We start from the raw sequence: 15,386 nt of genomic DNA, 5'->3' as shown, positions 1-15,386 counted from the left end.
TACAGACAAGTTTACATAATTAGCTAGAGGGGTAGCACCATCAAAAAAAAAAAAAACGTTGCTGTAGATAAGTTTAAGGCTAGATACTCGTGGATGGCATAGCTATGCCTTTCTTTTTGGGGTGCTTTCTAACCACATTCTCAATTCTTACAACTTACCAAATGCCTGGATATTAATAGGGTGAGTGATTACATGAACCATCAGAAAGTACCTAGGTCTTAGATACTAAATGGCTTAGCCTAAGACTTCAGCAACAATATGGATTAAAGGATAACTGTACTGTTGCACAGTAAGTCTTTATTCCACCCCCCACACCCACAAAGTCTTAAGCTGGCCATAAACTGGAAGATTTTCAAACTAACATTCTTAAGAGAAATCTCATCGGTACATTCTATGATGCCATGATGCCAGTGACTTGACGAATGTAGTTTTAAAGTACTTCAAAATGTCAATTGCCTTGAACATTCAGGTTTGGCATACATGGAATTTCCAAAATGAAAACTATACTACTGTTAGACATTCTTTTGTTCAAGAAATATTTTTCTTACAGCTCTGTAAATTTTCTTGTTAAAATGAACATGGATTTGACCGCACTTATCCATTAGAACAGTGTTTCTCAGCTCCAGTCCTCAAGGCGCCGCAACAGGTCATGTTTTCAGGATTTCCATTATTTTGCACAGGTGATTTGAATCAGTTTCACTGCCTTAGTAATTACCACAGCTGTTTCATCTGAGGGAAATCCTGAAACCGTGACCTGTTGGGGCGCCTTGAGGACTAGAGTTGAGAAACACTGCATTAGAAAATCAAACAAACATTCCAAATAAAGTATCAAACAAAATTCTACTAGTGTATGGCCAGCTTTAGACTCACCTGTCCTCACTTCCACCAGATCCCTGCTGTGTGGCCTGCTGGAAGCACCACATTTGCTGTTACAAAGTCTCTTGACTGGGCAGCTTCTTTTTCAGAAAAAATCCCAGGCCATCTATTTTATCATGACAGCGGACAGCTTCTCAATAAGAGTGAATGGGATTTTCCTTTGTGCAGACACAGCTTTCCAGTTAGGAGACCTAGCAGCACCGGCTGTGTGCCTTCCAGCAGGTTGCACAGGAGAAATGTGGAAGAGCTTGGAGACGAGAATATAAGACATGCTGGTGGGGGGTATGAAGATTAATTCAAAAGGTAACAAAAAAAAAGGGATATATTGCATAGGAATCATCCATGAAAAACAGACTAATTTCTTTCTAGATAAAAGCTTCTTACCTCAATTTCTATATAGTTGTGAAACTGACATAAAGAAAGCCAAAGGATTTTCATTCTGAAGAAAAAAAAATGTATATGAATGTATTTATGTGCATTTCCTATCTTACAAACTTTTGCTATTTACAAAGTTAGAGTAATGCCCCGTACACACGGTCGGAGTTTGTTCAGACATTCCGACAACAAAATCCTAGGAATTTTTCCGACGGATGTTGGCTCAAACTTGTCTTGCATACACACGGTCACACAAAGTTGACAGAAAATCCAATCGTTCTAAACGCGGTGGCGTAAAACACGTACGTCGGGACTATAAACGGGGCAGTGGCCAATAGCTTTCATCTCTTTATTTATTCTGAGCATGCGTGGCACTTTGTCCGTCGGATTTGTGTACACACGATCGTAATTTCCGACAACGGATTTTGTTGTCGGAAAATTTTATATCCTGCTCTCAAACTTTGTGTGTCTGAAAATCCGATGGAAAATGTGTGATGGAGCCTACACAGGGTCGGAATTTCCGACAACAAGGTCCTATCACACATTTTCCGTCGGATAATCCGACCGTGTATACGGGGCATAAGAATATACAAATATTTCCATCAATGAAACACTGTATACTGGATTTTAATATTAATCCTGTAAAACAGAAAATTTAAAAGGGACAAAAGAGAGAAAGAAATGTAAAAAAAGAGAGAGAAAGAAGAAGGAAAAGAATGGGTAGCTGGCTGGGCGACGTTGGTTATGGTGCTCAGTATGGTTGGCGGTATAGACCATCATGAATTTTGGAGAACAACAATGATCAATACACTGTACCTGAACAGAGATTCAACTAAAATTACCCTGTGTATAGATTTTAAATAAATGTTCAGGGAGTGAGGGAAAGGGTATAAGTACAAATCAACAAAAACACAGTTTTGTTGAACAAAAAAAAGTCTAGAAGCTCTGAGCTTTTAACTGCTGTCTGTGCCTTCCTGTTTAGTGCCTCTCCTCAGCCCCTTATTTCTTGTCCTGATGCAGCAGATACAAAGATTGGGAGGAAAGCACTCGCTGAATCCATAGACAACAGTAAAGATGAGCAAACATTCCCTTTTCCTACTCTATCCATAACAAAAATGAAAAGCTTTGACTGGAGTGGGTATTTAGGAGTTAGGTGTACCAAGTACTACATTATTCAGGAGGTAATATTTGCATAAGTAAAGTTACTTTTAAGTTACTAGGGTCTTTCACTTTTTCATTTTCAATATTGCCAGTAATATCATGCATGTAGTAAAGCTCTGTACACATGGGCCAGAGATTAAGCCCATGTGTACAGCAGCCTGTCTGGCTTCTGGCAAAGGGGAATGCCCAAAAAATATCTGCCAATAAAGCATCCAATCAGTGCTCTCAGCCAATGGCTGCGAATGCTGACCAGTGTGTTCTGGTGGGGGATGGGTTGGGGGGGCAGTCCCCCGGTGAGAACACAATAGCTTAGCGGGGAGATCGCTGTACTAACAATCTAAGGTTAATACAGCGAGCTCCTCACTTTTTTTTCTTTCAGGCCGCTGGGTTGAAAAAAAAAAAAAAAAAACTGATAGTGTTTACCTAATTTAAGATTTGTGTACATGGGCAGCTTCCTGTGTTGGACATTAATTTAAAAAAAGCACACATCAAATGCAGGTCAGCAAATTTCTATTGGCCTCAATAGAGTAGTGACAAAAAAAAAAAAAAAAAAAAAGAATAGTGTAGATAAGAGGCTGCTTTGAAAGCAAATTGATGTCCATTTGGATTTTCTTTTTGCCCTGACAACTGTACTTCCCACAACCTGTCCTGATCAAGTTAATAGAATTTAAAATAAATTTAAAAATATTTTAAAGACGAGTATGTACAGTTATTAAAGCAAAAATAGAATTTTATATCAGCTTACCTGTAAAATCCTTTTCTTTGAAGTACATCATGGGACACAGAGCCATAGTAGTTACCATGTGGGTTATAGGCCACTTTAAGGTGATGGACACTGGCACACCCTAAGACAGGAAGTCCACTCCCTATATAACCCCTCCCACTACTGGGAATACCTCAGTTTTTGTAGCAAAGCAATACACGTGTATACCAGAAAGAAGGGAGGGACCTCTGTGTCCCGTGATGTACTTCAAAGAAAAAGATTTTACAGGTAAGCCGTTATAAAAATCCTATTTTCTTATCGTACATCACAGGACACAGAGCCATAGTAGTTACTATGTGGGATGTCCCATAGCAATGCCAACTGAAGGTAAGGAGACAACAAAAGTAGGGCACCATGAGACCAGAGGACTTATACTGCTGCCTGCAGCACACTGCGCCCAAAGGCGATATCCTTGTGACCTTTTACATCTACTTGATAGAATCTGGTAAATGTATGGACTGAAGACCAAGTTGCGGCCTTGCAGATTTGAACCATACAGGCATGGTGATGCACTGCCTAAGAAGTACTAACAGCCCTGGTGGAGTGCGCTTTAATATGAAAAGATGGAACTTTCCTCTTTAAACCATAAGCTTGAACAATCACTTGTCATATACATTTAGAAATCTTAGATTTCGATGCTGCCTGTCTTCTTTTAGGACCTTCAGGCAACACAGACAAAACATCTGTTTTGAGGAGTCGCCTTCAAATAGATTTTGACTGCTCTCACCACATCAAGAAAATGTAATGACTTTTCTTCCGCAGAACGGGGTTCTTGGAAAAATAAGGTAGAACAATATCCTGGTTTAAATGAAAACCTGACACAACCTTCAGTAGAAAATTACGATGAGGATGCAATACAACCTTATCCTTGTGAATAATTAAATATGGCTCTTTACAAGAAAGAGCAGCCAACTCTGATACCCTTCTTGCAGAAGATATGGCTACCAGAAAAACTAGTTTCCTTGTCAAAAGGACCAAGGGAATATGTCGTATTGGCTCAAAAGGCTGTTTCTGTAATGCCGACAGGGCTAAATTCTAAAGTCCCAAGGGTTCAGGGGTGACCTAACTGGATGATTAAGCCACGTTACCCCCTGAATAAAGCTACGAACCAAAGAGTGTGAAGCAAGTGGTCGCTGAAATACAGATAAGGCCGAAACCTGGCACTTGATAGTACTCAAGACCAGCTTTATTTTTAATCCCATCTGCAGAAAGTAGAGGATTCTACCTATGACATACTTCCTGGGGTGTCAACCCCTGGATTTACACCAGGAGACATATGCCTTCCAGACGCTATAATATATGACTCTGGAGGCTGGGTTCCTTGCATTAACCAGAGTAGACACCACTGCACCTGACCACCCACGCTTCTTCAGAATGTGGGTCTCAATAGCCAAACCGTTAAATTTAGCATTTGTAAAGTAGGATGGAATACCGGACCCTGCGAGAAAAGGTCTGGCTGTGGCGGTAGGGTCCATGGGCCCCCTATCGCCATCTTTATGATCTCCGTATACCAAGATCTCCTGGGCAACGCTGGGGACCACAAGAACCACAGACTTCCTTTCCTGCTTGATCCTGCGAAGTCGTGGACACAGGTAGAATAGGAGGGAATGCATAAATCAGTGAGAACTGATTCAATGGGAATAGCAAGACATCTATTCCGCAAGCGGATCCTTTGTTCTTGACACAAAGTTGTCTATATCTTTGTTGAACCTGGACGCAAACAGATCTACGTCTGGGATCCCCCATCTTTGACATATTGACAGGAAGATATCGGGGTGAGGGAACCATTCTCCCGGGAACAACTGCTGGCGACTCAAGTAGTCCGCCTGCCAATTTTCTATTCCTAGGATGAAGACTGCCGATAGGCAAAGCACATTTTTTTCTGCACAAGATATGATATGATTCACCTCTCTCTGGTCCGCACAACTCCTTGTGCCCCCTTGGTGATTGATATAGGCCATTGCTGTGGCATTGTCAGATGAATCCTGGCAGGACAATTCCGTAAACTGAACGTTCAGGCCCTCAGGGCCAAGCGCTCTGCCTGAATTTCTAGAATATTAATGGGCAAGGCCATTTCTGATCTGGGACACTTCTCTTGGACAGTTGCCTCTTCCAGGACTGCTCCCCAACCCAAAAAAGGTTGGCATATGTTGTTACCACTTCCCAGGTAACTGCAGGAAGGATCTTGAACCCTTTTTGTTCCAAGCCAATAGGATACTGTTTTTCAGCAGTTTCAAATGAAACGGAGCATAAGGAACGGCCCCGAATGAAGCCCCCATCTTTCTCAACAACCTCATGCAAAGCTGAATAGAATAATTCATCTTGCTTCGACCACCTGAATCAGTTCCCTCTATGGCGCTGATCTTTGCCTGGGGCAAGAATATCCTTTTCTGGGTGTATCTATGATCAGACCCAAGTATTTTAGCCTTCTTCATGGTTTTAAGGAAGATTTCTTCTAGGTTGAGAATCCAACCTAGGTATTCCAGGAGTTGAATGTGGTGACCATACTTTGGTCTAAGCGGCCTACCGACTGGTCTATCAAGAACAGTTTGTCTAGGTAAACTATAATCGTTATATCTTGGGCCCTTAATCTGGCTAGAGGAGGGGCCAGAACCTTTGTAAACACTCAAGGTGCAGTAGCTAGACCAAAAAGCAGAGCTACACACTGAAAATTAAGATTTTCTACCTTGAAAAGTAGATATTACTAGTGAGCGAGGAAATAGGCACATAGAGGTATGCATCTTTGATGTCGATTGACGTCAGAAGTTCTCCTTGTAGGATGGAAACTGATTGCACTGACTCCATGCAAAAAAAGAGCGGTTATATTCAGGAATCGAATTAGATTTTGAGATCCACAATGTCCATTAGGTTTTGGCACCGTGAAAAAAGGTTTGAACCAAACCCCAACCACTGCTCTTACATGGGGACCACCATGATTATGTTTTGCTAAAAAGATGGTCCAATGCTTGAAAGACGTCTTTTTCTCTGGATCCTTAGGAACATTTGATCTGAGAAAACGAGAAGACGGGAACTCTTGGAACTCCAGTTTGTACCCTGGAGCTATTGAGGAAGTCCCCCATCTGTCTCGACACTCTTCCTGCCAGATCCTTGAGAACTGCGGAAGTATTCCTACTACTCGAGCGAGCGGGGGCGCCTCCTCATAAGGAGGCTTTAGTATTTTGTAGGTTTCCTCCCCCAAGACCTCTTGCTTGAACAATAGTCCAGCCACTGCTATTAACGCTCAGCCTGATGCTTTTAGTAAATGTGTCAGGGAATGCATGTGTCACCAAGCTCTTATATACCTCCTTTTGTTATTGTGTCCTCCCGACATCTGCAGCAAGCAAAAAAATTGAGCTTTTAAACATACTCCCGCGCTGGACGTTGGAGGACGCCAACGCCGTGCTAAGGCCCCCCCCCTTTTCAAAAGAGGGTTTTTCCCATGCGAGCGTGGGCCTCTGATCTGACGGGATCGGCGTGTTTCTGGGGGGGGGGGGGTGGTGAGGAGACCTGTAACAAGCCGTTGTGCAGGGGCGGTGAAAAAACGTAGCGTCATCGCTGATTGTTTTTGGCTTCCCCCTTGCAGGAAGAGGGGGAGAGCTTTGTCCAGGTGGGGAGTTTTTCGTAGAAGAAAATTCCCCCAATCTTACCGAAGGCCTGAGGTGCTCGCTGGAGGGAAGCCTGCTGCTTCTGTAACAAGCTTGATGTCTGAGGAAAGCATGACAAGGTATGTGCTCTATACAGCCCCAAGTGGTGACTCATAGGCATGACAACATTTACTTTTTTAAAGGAGACATACCATAAGAAAATTTAAAAATTCCTTAGCAACCTCCACTTACCTTTCCCACCGCAGGGTTTTCTGTGGTAAAAACCAACAGACCCAATCTTCACCTCTCACGGTGGGCTCCGTTACAAAACCTTCAGGAACCGGGGACCCTCGGTGAATCCACACTCCTGGACCTGTAAAACACCCCATCAGAAAAAAACTTTATGGCTGAAAAAAACCAAAGCTCTGGATCCCGGGGTCCAGCTCTCTAAAAAGAGAAGGGTCACAGGCAAAACCTTGTTTCTTCCACCACGAGGCTCAGGTACCATTTAATTCAGCCTGAAAAGACACTTTGAATGGATCCGGCTGCATAGCTGGCCCCAGCAAGGATTGCTCCAGCAGAGCTCAGCACAGCACATCTTTACTCGTGACCAACACTTTAGACACTGGCTAAAAAACTGAGGTACTCCCAGTAGTGGCAGGGGTTATATAGGGAATTGACTTCCTGTCTTAGGGTGTGCCAGTGTCCATTACCTGAAGGTGGCCTATAACCCACATAGTATCTATTATGGCTCTGTGTCCCGTGATGTACGATAAGTAAAAACAGCAGCAAAAAGGAGACCCTATTTATATACTGTACAGTGGGGAAAATATTTTTTTGATCCCCTGCAGATTTTGGAAGTTTGCCCACTTACAAAGAAATTAAGGGTCTATCATTTTTATCATAGGTGTATTTTAAATGATACAGACAGCATATAAACCAAAAATCCAGAAAAAACACATGATACAAATGTTAAAACAAATGCTTTTTCTTGAGCCACTCTTTTGTTGCCTTGGCGGTATGTTTTGGGTCATTGTCATGCTGGAAGACCCATCCACGACCCATCTTCATTGTTCTGGCATAGGGAAGAAGGTTCTCATCCAAATTTTTACAATACATGGCCTTATCCATTGGTCCCTCAACGCGGCAAAGTCGGCCTGTACCTTTAGCAGAGAAACAGCCCCAAAGCATAATGTTTCCACTTCCGTGCTTGACTGTAGGGATGATGTTCTTAGGGTCAGAGTCACCATTTTTCTTCCTCCAAACACGGGCGAGTCGAGTTAATGTCAAAGAGCTCAATTTTGGTCTCATCTGATCACAGCACTTTCACCTAATCATTTAGATGTTCATTGGCAAACTTCAGACAATTCTGTACATGTGCTTTCTTGAGGAGGGGGGCCTTGCAGGCACTGCAGGATTTCAATCCATGGCGGCGTATTGTGTTACCAATGGTTTGTTTGGTGATTGTGGTCCCAACTGCCTTGAGATCATTCACAAGCTCCTCCTGTGTAGTTCTGGGCTGTTCCCTCCCTTTTTTCATGATCATCCTTATCCCATGAGGCAAAATCTTGCATTGAGCTCCAGACCGAGGGCGTTCGATGGTTAATTTTAATTTGTTCCATTTGCGAATAATCACTCCAACGGCTGTCTCCTTCTCACCAAGCTTCTTGCTGACAGTGTTGTAGCCCATTCCAGCCTTTTGCAGGTCTACAATCTTGTCCCCGACGTTCTTTGACAGCTCTTTGGTCTTTCCCATTATGGTGGGGTTTGAATGGAAGAAAGATTCTGTGGACAGGTGTCTATTATGCACATATGTACCACAGGAGCACATACTGTAGTCAGAATTATTGTTGAGTGGTAGGGGATCAAATATTTATTTTACTCATTGAACTGCAACTCAATTTATAACATTTATATCACGTGTTGTTTTCTGTATTTTTGCTTTATATTCTGTCTCTATCATTTAAAATACATCTATAACAACCATTATAGACCCTTAATTTCTTTGTAATTGGGCAAACTTACAAAATCTGCAGGGGATCAAATACTTAATTTTCTCACTGTAAGTTTGCCACACAGAGGATAGAAATATGCTGCCTTGTGTTTAATTATATAAATATACTCTATGCTGTGCAAAAACTTACGCTCCAGGACCTTGCCATGTCCACGTTATGGTATCCTAGAAATAAAAAAATTAAAAAAAACATACTTCAGATATAGCAGCAATTTTGAATTTCTGAATATTTCAGCCCTTTTACATTCACAGCAAAAGAATTCCTTTATTGTGACAACCAAAGTTGGAAGCAGGGTTGTGGTGGAATGCAGCTGGAGATCTCCTGCCTCTACAGGACCTAGCTATCAGACTGAAGAGTGCTACTCTCTTGATGTAATCAGTGGGTATCCTATGTCAGTGTTACAGATGGGTTCCACTCTGTCAGTGTAATCTGTAGTGTAAAAAGCAGATGTTGCTATTCATTCATTAAGCTGAGCATACTCTGGTCAAAATTTGGCTGGTTCAGCAGAAACTGACCATATTTCGATCAGTGCGTGGCAGTCCCTGCTCAACAGAAGTCGCTCATTTGATTGACTATATTCGAAGGGACATGTTTAAATATCATTGGTTGCTGCCAATCAGCTTCCTTCTCACTTGTGTGGACGAAGGAATATGTTGATTTTTTGGTTGAACAAAATATTTAAAAAAAACAAAAAAGAACAGTCTATTGGCAGCCTGAGTGTCTTGGGACGATGCTTTGATCTGCACATAATGCCAGATCCAGCAAACGTGCAATATAAAAAAAATAGTAAAAATGTAATCTCTTATTAATCAACTTATTATAATAAATATATATTTATTGTTAAATTGTAGGGTTTGTTCATTTTTGTAATGTAGCATTAAAAAATACCTTTTACTAGAGACATAATTTGTGTGCCGTTATTAAAAGGACAAATCACAGAATAAAATATTGATACATTATAAGCTACATTAGTTCAGATTTTGCTTACCATAATGTTGCTATAAATGTGGCAGTTTTATCAAGCTCGTTATGCCTAAATGACACTGGTTTAGTAACAACCCCATCTCATTTGTTTTCCCATGGACCACAAAAGGTAACCTTAGCAGCACAGACAAGTGGCCCTTCTTTCTACATCCTGGCCTGGCCACTCTATGTGTGCATATGCAAGAACCTTGGGTGTCAAAGGATCTTTCCCTCACTGGTTGGAGATCACTTAACCACTTCCCATCCTTAGGCCCTATAAATCTACAGCCATGATCGTGGTATCGATTTTTACAGCCAGTGATCAGCTGTCACATGAAAGTGATATGAGCAGCTTTACAGCCCCCCGCCTATTTATGTTTCCGGGCTCTTCTGTTCAACCGAAGAGCCCAGGACCACTGTAAACATCTGGGTCCACTGCCCACAGGGGAGATAGAGGAACATCAGTTTCCCCATCTCCTCTGTGATGAATGAAGCTGAAAGCAATGAGGACTCTACCACTTCTGGTTTCAGTTCTTTGTTTTCCAGGCATGTAGAGCCAGGGAAGCAGCCAATCAAACAAATTTTTATCAGCTGCCTTGGAAAGCCATGGAGGGATCAGAGGTCTATTATATAGACTCTCCATAAAGAGTGCCTGTCACTGGTCAAAACTATCAGAAGGGGAGGCGTTCACCCTTTCTGATAGCAATAAAGTGGAATGAAAAAAGTAAAAAGTAAAACGAGTAAAAAAAAAAAAAAATCAAAGCATCACGCCCCCCTACCTCACCCCCTTGCTTATGTGAAAATGCAAATATGCATATGAAGCAGTGTTGATTAAATGCGTACCGTGCGCCTTCTTTCATTAAGTCTGGACAAAAGCAAATCTTTCTTACATTGTAATATTCTTCTCACCTGTCTGATGATATATTATATATGGCTCCACGTATGATGTTTTAAGATATACTCTTGTATTGTATCTTTTACTGTTTGTAATAAAGATGTCGATTTTTTATATTTGGATTTTGTTTTTGAGTCCCTTTACTTGTATTCCCTTCTATACCTTTGGGGGGGGGGGTGAATAATTTGTTCTTATGTACTCAAATGTGCATGTAGGTCCCGCATGCATATGTAAACAGTGATTGCAGCACAAATGTGAGGTATCGCCACAAACATCTATGTGAGAGCAATAATTCTAGTGCCAGAGCTCCTGTTTAACTCTAAACTGGTAACCTGTAAAGGCTTTTAAAGGGTTGCCTAAAGATACTTTTAGGTACCATAGTTTGTCGCCATTTTAGAGGAGTGCGCAATTTTAAATCATCAAATGCTTGGTATCTATTTACTTGAATGAAAAAAAAGGGGGTAAAAAAAATGCGCTAGGGTGAAAAACAAATAAACACGTGTACCAATATTAAAAGAGTATTAGTGAAATACCATATAAAAAGTATTGTGAAGAAAACTATAAAAGCAGCAATTCTCCTGCATAACATAAATACAGTGATCAGATTGGAAAAATATAGAATCGCGCTACATATGAATGTAGTGTATGAAATAAATGCACATTCACACACTAACCCAATAAGGCTAATAACATACTAATAACTGTATGACCATATATATTGTGAACAAAAATTATCGTAACATAACACCAAAACAAACAAAAAATTGGATGATGACTGATTTAATAAACAATTTATTAAATAAACGTGAAAAAATGCGTCCATAAAACCTAAAGGACGGTATCACCCGTGAACTATAAAAATTAGATTGAAGTGATGATAAAGTCCATCCATATATTGTGAGACTTTCAATATTATGTGAAAAGCTTGTGTATGGTCACCACCAATGAATAGAGGGTTGCTGCTTACCAGAAGCCCGTGATCCCCCACTACAGAGGATCAAGGGAAGCCTGTGTTAAAAATTGCCCTCCGGGGCGTATCAGATGCAGCCAAAGGCCTGGATTTGTTGGCGGTAATAATAAAGTTTAAACGTTGCCTATGGAGATTTTTGAGGGTACAAGTTTGACGCCATTCCACGAAGGGGGCGCAATTTTCAGGCGTGACATGTTGGGTATCAATTTACTTGGCGTAACATTATATTTCACAATATAAAAAAAATTGGGCTAACTTTACTGTTGTCTTATTTTTTTTATTCAAAAAAGTGAATTTTTTCCAAAAAAAGTGCGCTTTTAAGACTGCTGCGCAAATACGGTGCAAAAAAAAGTATTGCAACGACCGGCATTTTATTCTCTAGGGTGTTAGAAGAAAAACCATATATAATGTTTGGGGGTTCTAAGTAATTTTCTAGCAAAAAAAACCTGTAAACACCTAAAATCCAAAACGAAACTGGTCCTTAAGTGGTTAATAAAGGTTTTACATACAGTATCTCACAAAAGTGAGTACACCTCTCACATTTTTGTAAATATTTTATTATATCTTTTCATGTGACAACACTGAAGAAATTACACTGTGCTACAATGTAAAGTAGTGAGTGTACAGCTTGTATAACATAACAGTGTCAATTTGCTGTCCCCTCAAAATAATTCAACAGACAGCCATTAATGTGGCTGTGAAAAGTTATAATAAAATATTTACAAAAATGTGAGGGGTGTACTCACTTTTGTGAGATACTGTAAATGAAAAAGACTTGACCATTGTAAGCACCCCTATCAGTGCTACACAATTGGTCTCAAAACTGCCACTTTTGCTAAAAATTGGTAAACTGACAGGAATTAAAATGTTTGCTGTGTTTTTTTGGATTTAATACCATTTAAGAACTAGAGAAGGAACTTTTGTCAAGGTGGAAGAATTGCTTTTTTTCACCCCGTAGCATGTCGTCAACGGTTTGCCAACCTGTCCACGTCTAACCATTTATTTAAAACATGACTTGGGTCAAAACTACGGTAATTTTATTTTAGTTTTGGAGGAGAACAGTTGTCACTGGGATGCAGAGAGCAATAAAAACTTGACAGATCTTCTAACCCTTGCCCAATCTACTAAGGGTGACTTCACACTGCCCCAGTGCGGTTCCGCTGCACTTTGGGCAAAGTGTAGCTAACCTGCGGTTTTGAGGCGGATTAGCTGCGCCTTCCCCTAGACTTCTATGATGTCCTGTGGTTTTGATGCAGTTTCAGAAAGTGCACCAAAGATGCAACATGCACCAACAGGAGTTTTGGTGCACTTTCTGAAACCCCACCAAAAATGCAGGACCTAATAGAAGTCTATAGGAAAGCACAGCTAACCTGCATGAAAACTTTTGGTTTAGCTGCGCTTTAACAAAACTCAGTGGGGTAGTGTGAAGCTGCCCTAAAGAAATAATGAATTTTGTTGCTTTGGGGGAGCTCATTATTAAAGTGGTTGTAAAGGCAGAAGTTTTTTTTTTATCTTAATGCAGATAAAAACCCTCTGTGTGCAGCAGCCCCCCCTAATACTTACTTGAGGTCTATTTAGATCCAGCGATGTTGCATGAGAGGCTGTTTTGGCTCCCACTGCTGTCAAAGTCAGAGAAAGGGGGCAGGTGGGGCCGGGCCATGGCTGAATGTCTGAATAGACACAGGAAGCTGCGGTTCAGCTTGGAACTAAACAGGACGGATGGGGCCAGGAGCACTGAAGAGGGACCCGAGAAGTGGAGGATCTGGGCTGCTCTGTGCAAAACCACTGCACAGAGGAGGTAAATAGAACATGTTATTTTTAACAGGAAAAAAAACGAGACTTTAGTACCACTTTAAGGCTTTCCCCATTACTGCGTGTTCCTTTGATACCCTGTTCCTACTACAAGAACGGAAATCTCCCCAAAGGGAGCACAGACAACAATAAAGACGTGGTTCCTACCACTCCCTATTCTATCAAAAAGTAAAAAAAAATTGGTTTTGGTCAGGGTATGCTTTAAAAAGTAAGTCCACTTTTGTTGAGAAAAAAAATAATCTCCTCTGGGTGACCAACATAGGGGGGAGCTTTTGTTGTTTTGTAGAAACAGCTGTGTGTTTTACATGTTCCTTGCAGACTGATACCAAATGGAAGTGTCTTGTAAAATTATAATCACATGGTGCACGCTCAATGTTCTAATAAGAACATCTTCAGTATCTGCATCACGTTTAAGTAAAGAACGACTATAACCTCTTTGGTATAGTCTGTCAGATAAATCTCTAGATATCTGATAAATCTTGTTCAAGGGTACAGTTTCTCCTAAGTCGGAGAAATTGACTATAGGGAATACGGTCTAGGAGAGATTGCGGATGTGCACTGGTAGCATGTAGTAAAGTATTGCCTGCAGAGGGCTTGCGATACAAAGACGTGTGGAGAGTTCCGTCAAGGTCCAAGAAAGTAATCTTAGACTGACTGCATTCCATGGTAAAAGTGAGACTGTAATCATTAATAGCAAGTAAGTCAATCAGCTGTGTGAGTTCATCCCGAGTTCCAGACCATAGCCACTCCCTGCACCTCCAGGTGCAGGGAGTGGCTATGGGGACCAAATGCGCGCCCTCATATGCCAACCTGTACCTGGGGGGGTGGGAGAGAAACCTTTTGTCAAATGACTGCTTTTCGGAATTACTGAAATATGTCATCGCCTGGCACAGGTATATTGATGACATTTCGATATTCTGGTCTGGAACTCGGGATGAACTCACACAGCCGATTGACTTACTTGCTATTAATGATTACAATCTCACTTTTACCATGAAATGCAGTCAAAGATTAGTTTCTTGGACCTACAGATCCATGTGGACCTTGACGGAACTCTCCACACGTCTTTGTATCGCAAGCCCTCTGCGGGCAATACTTTACTACATGCTACCAGTGCAAATCCGCAATCTCTCCTAGACAGTATTCCCTATAGTCAATTACTCCGACTTAGGAGAAACTGTACCCTTGATCAAGATTTTTATCAGGCATCTAGAGATTTATCTGACAGACTATACCAAAGAGGTTACAGTCGTTCTTTACTTAAACGGCCTTCAGTAGAGTGGTTAGGTTGAACAAGCGGGATCTTATCCACTCCAAACAATCCCCTAAATCCAATCAGTTTGAGTTGTAACTCAATTTTCTAAACAACATATGCAAACCAGAGCCATTCCCAAAAAAAAATTTGGCCCTTGTTGATGGCGGATCTACTAATGCCTCCAACACTGGCACTATCTCTTGTGAACGTTTCGACATCTGCCCATTTATCAAGAACTCTAAAACAGTAATTCTCCCCAATGGTCAAATTCAGTCTATAAAACACCGCATTACGTGCAACACCATTGGAGTGGTCTATTTGGCCCTGTGCGTCTGTGGATGTTTTTACGTCGGCAAGACGAAACGTCCATTTTTCAGACGCATTAGGGACCATATTATGCCACTCCATAAGCGATTGGCCACTACGGCCTTAAACAGACACACTGTTATTCAACACAATTGTGATCCTAATATTGTGCGATTTGCGGCGCTCGAGCATGTGTCCGCACATGTTCGAGGTGGTAGTATTGATATCGCTCTCTTGCGACTAGAAACCAGGTGGATACATTGCCTAAATGCTCCCAAATATCCTGGCTTGAACGAATACATTAGTTTCAAACCCTTTTTGTAAAGAGATATAGTATTATTTCTTCAAAAAAAAATCTTTTCAATCCAATGGGCCTCCTGGTTCGATCTGGCTCTCATGTTTGGTCTTTTC

The 15,386-nt window shown here is 41.2% G+C and overlaps 1 protein-coding gene across 2 annotated transcripts in view; it reads right to left on the bottom strand.

The window, feature by feature from the left end:
• The window catches only part of LPCAT1 (lysophosphatidylcholine acyltransferase 1), a 277,273-nt gene that overhangs the window by 72,866 nt on the left and 189,021 nt on the right, over positions 1-15,386 (bottom strand). For both annotated transcript variants that reach the window (XM_073630841.1, XM_073630842.1), the window contains exons 7-8: positions 8,904-8,938; positions 1,261-1,315 (exon numbers count right to left, since the gene is read on the bottom strand). In XM_073630841.1, coding sequence (XP_073486942.1) covers positions 1,261-1,315; positions 8,904-8,938 — 90 coding nt within the window. The remainder of the gene's footprint in view (positions 1-1,260; positions 1,316-8,903; positions 8,939-15,386) is intronic.

The sequence above is a fragment of the Aquarana catesbeiana genome, linkage group LG05, assembly GCF_042186555.1.
Source record: "Aquarana catesbeiana isolate 2022-GZ linkage group LG05, ASM4218655v1, whole genome shotgun sequence".
Classification (NCBI taxonomy): domain Eukaryota; kingdom Metazoa; phylum Chordata; class Amphibia; order Anura; family Ranidae; genus Aquarana; species Aquarana catesbeiana.
Note: the sequence above shows the minus strand (reverse complement) of the source record. Positions and strands in the feature narration are given on the sequence as shown.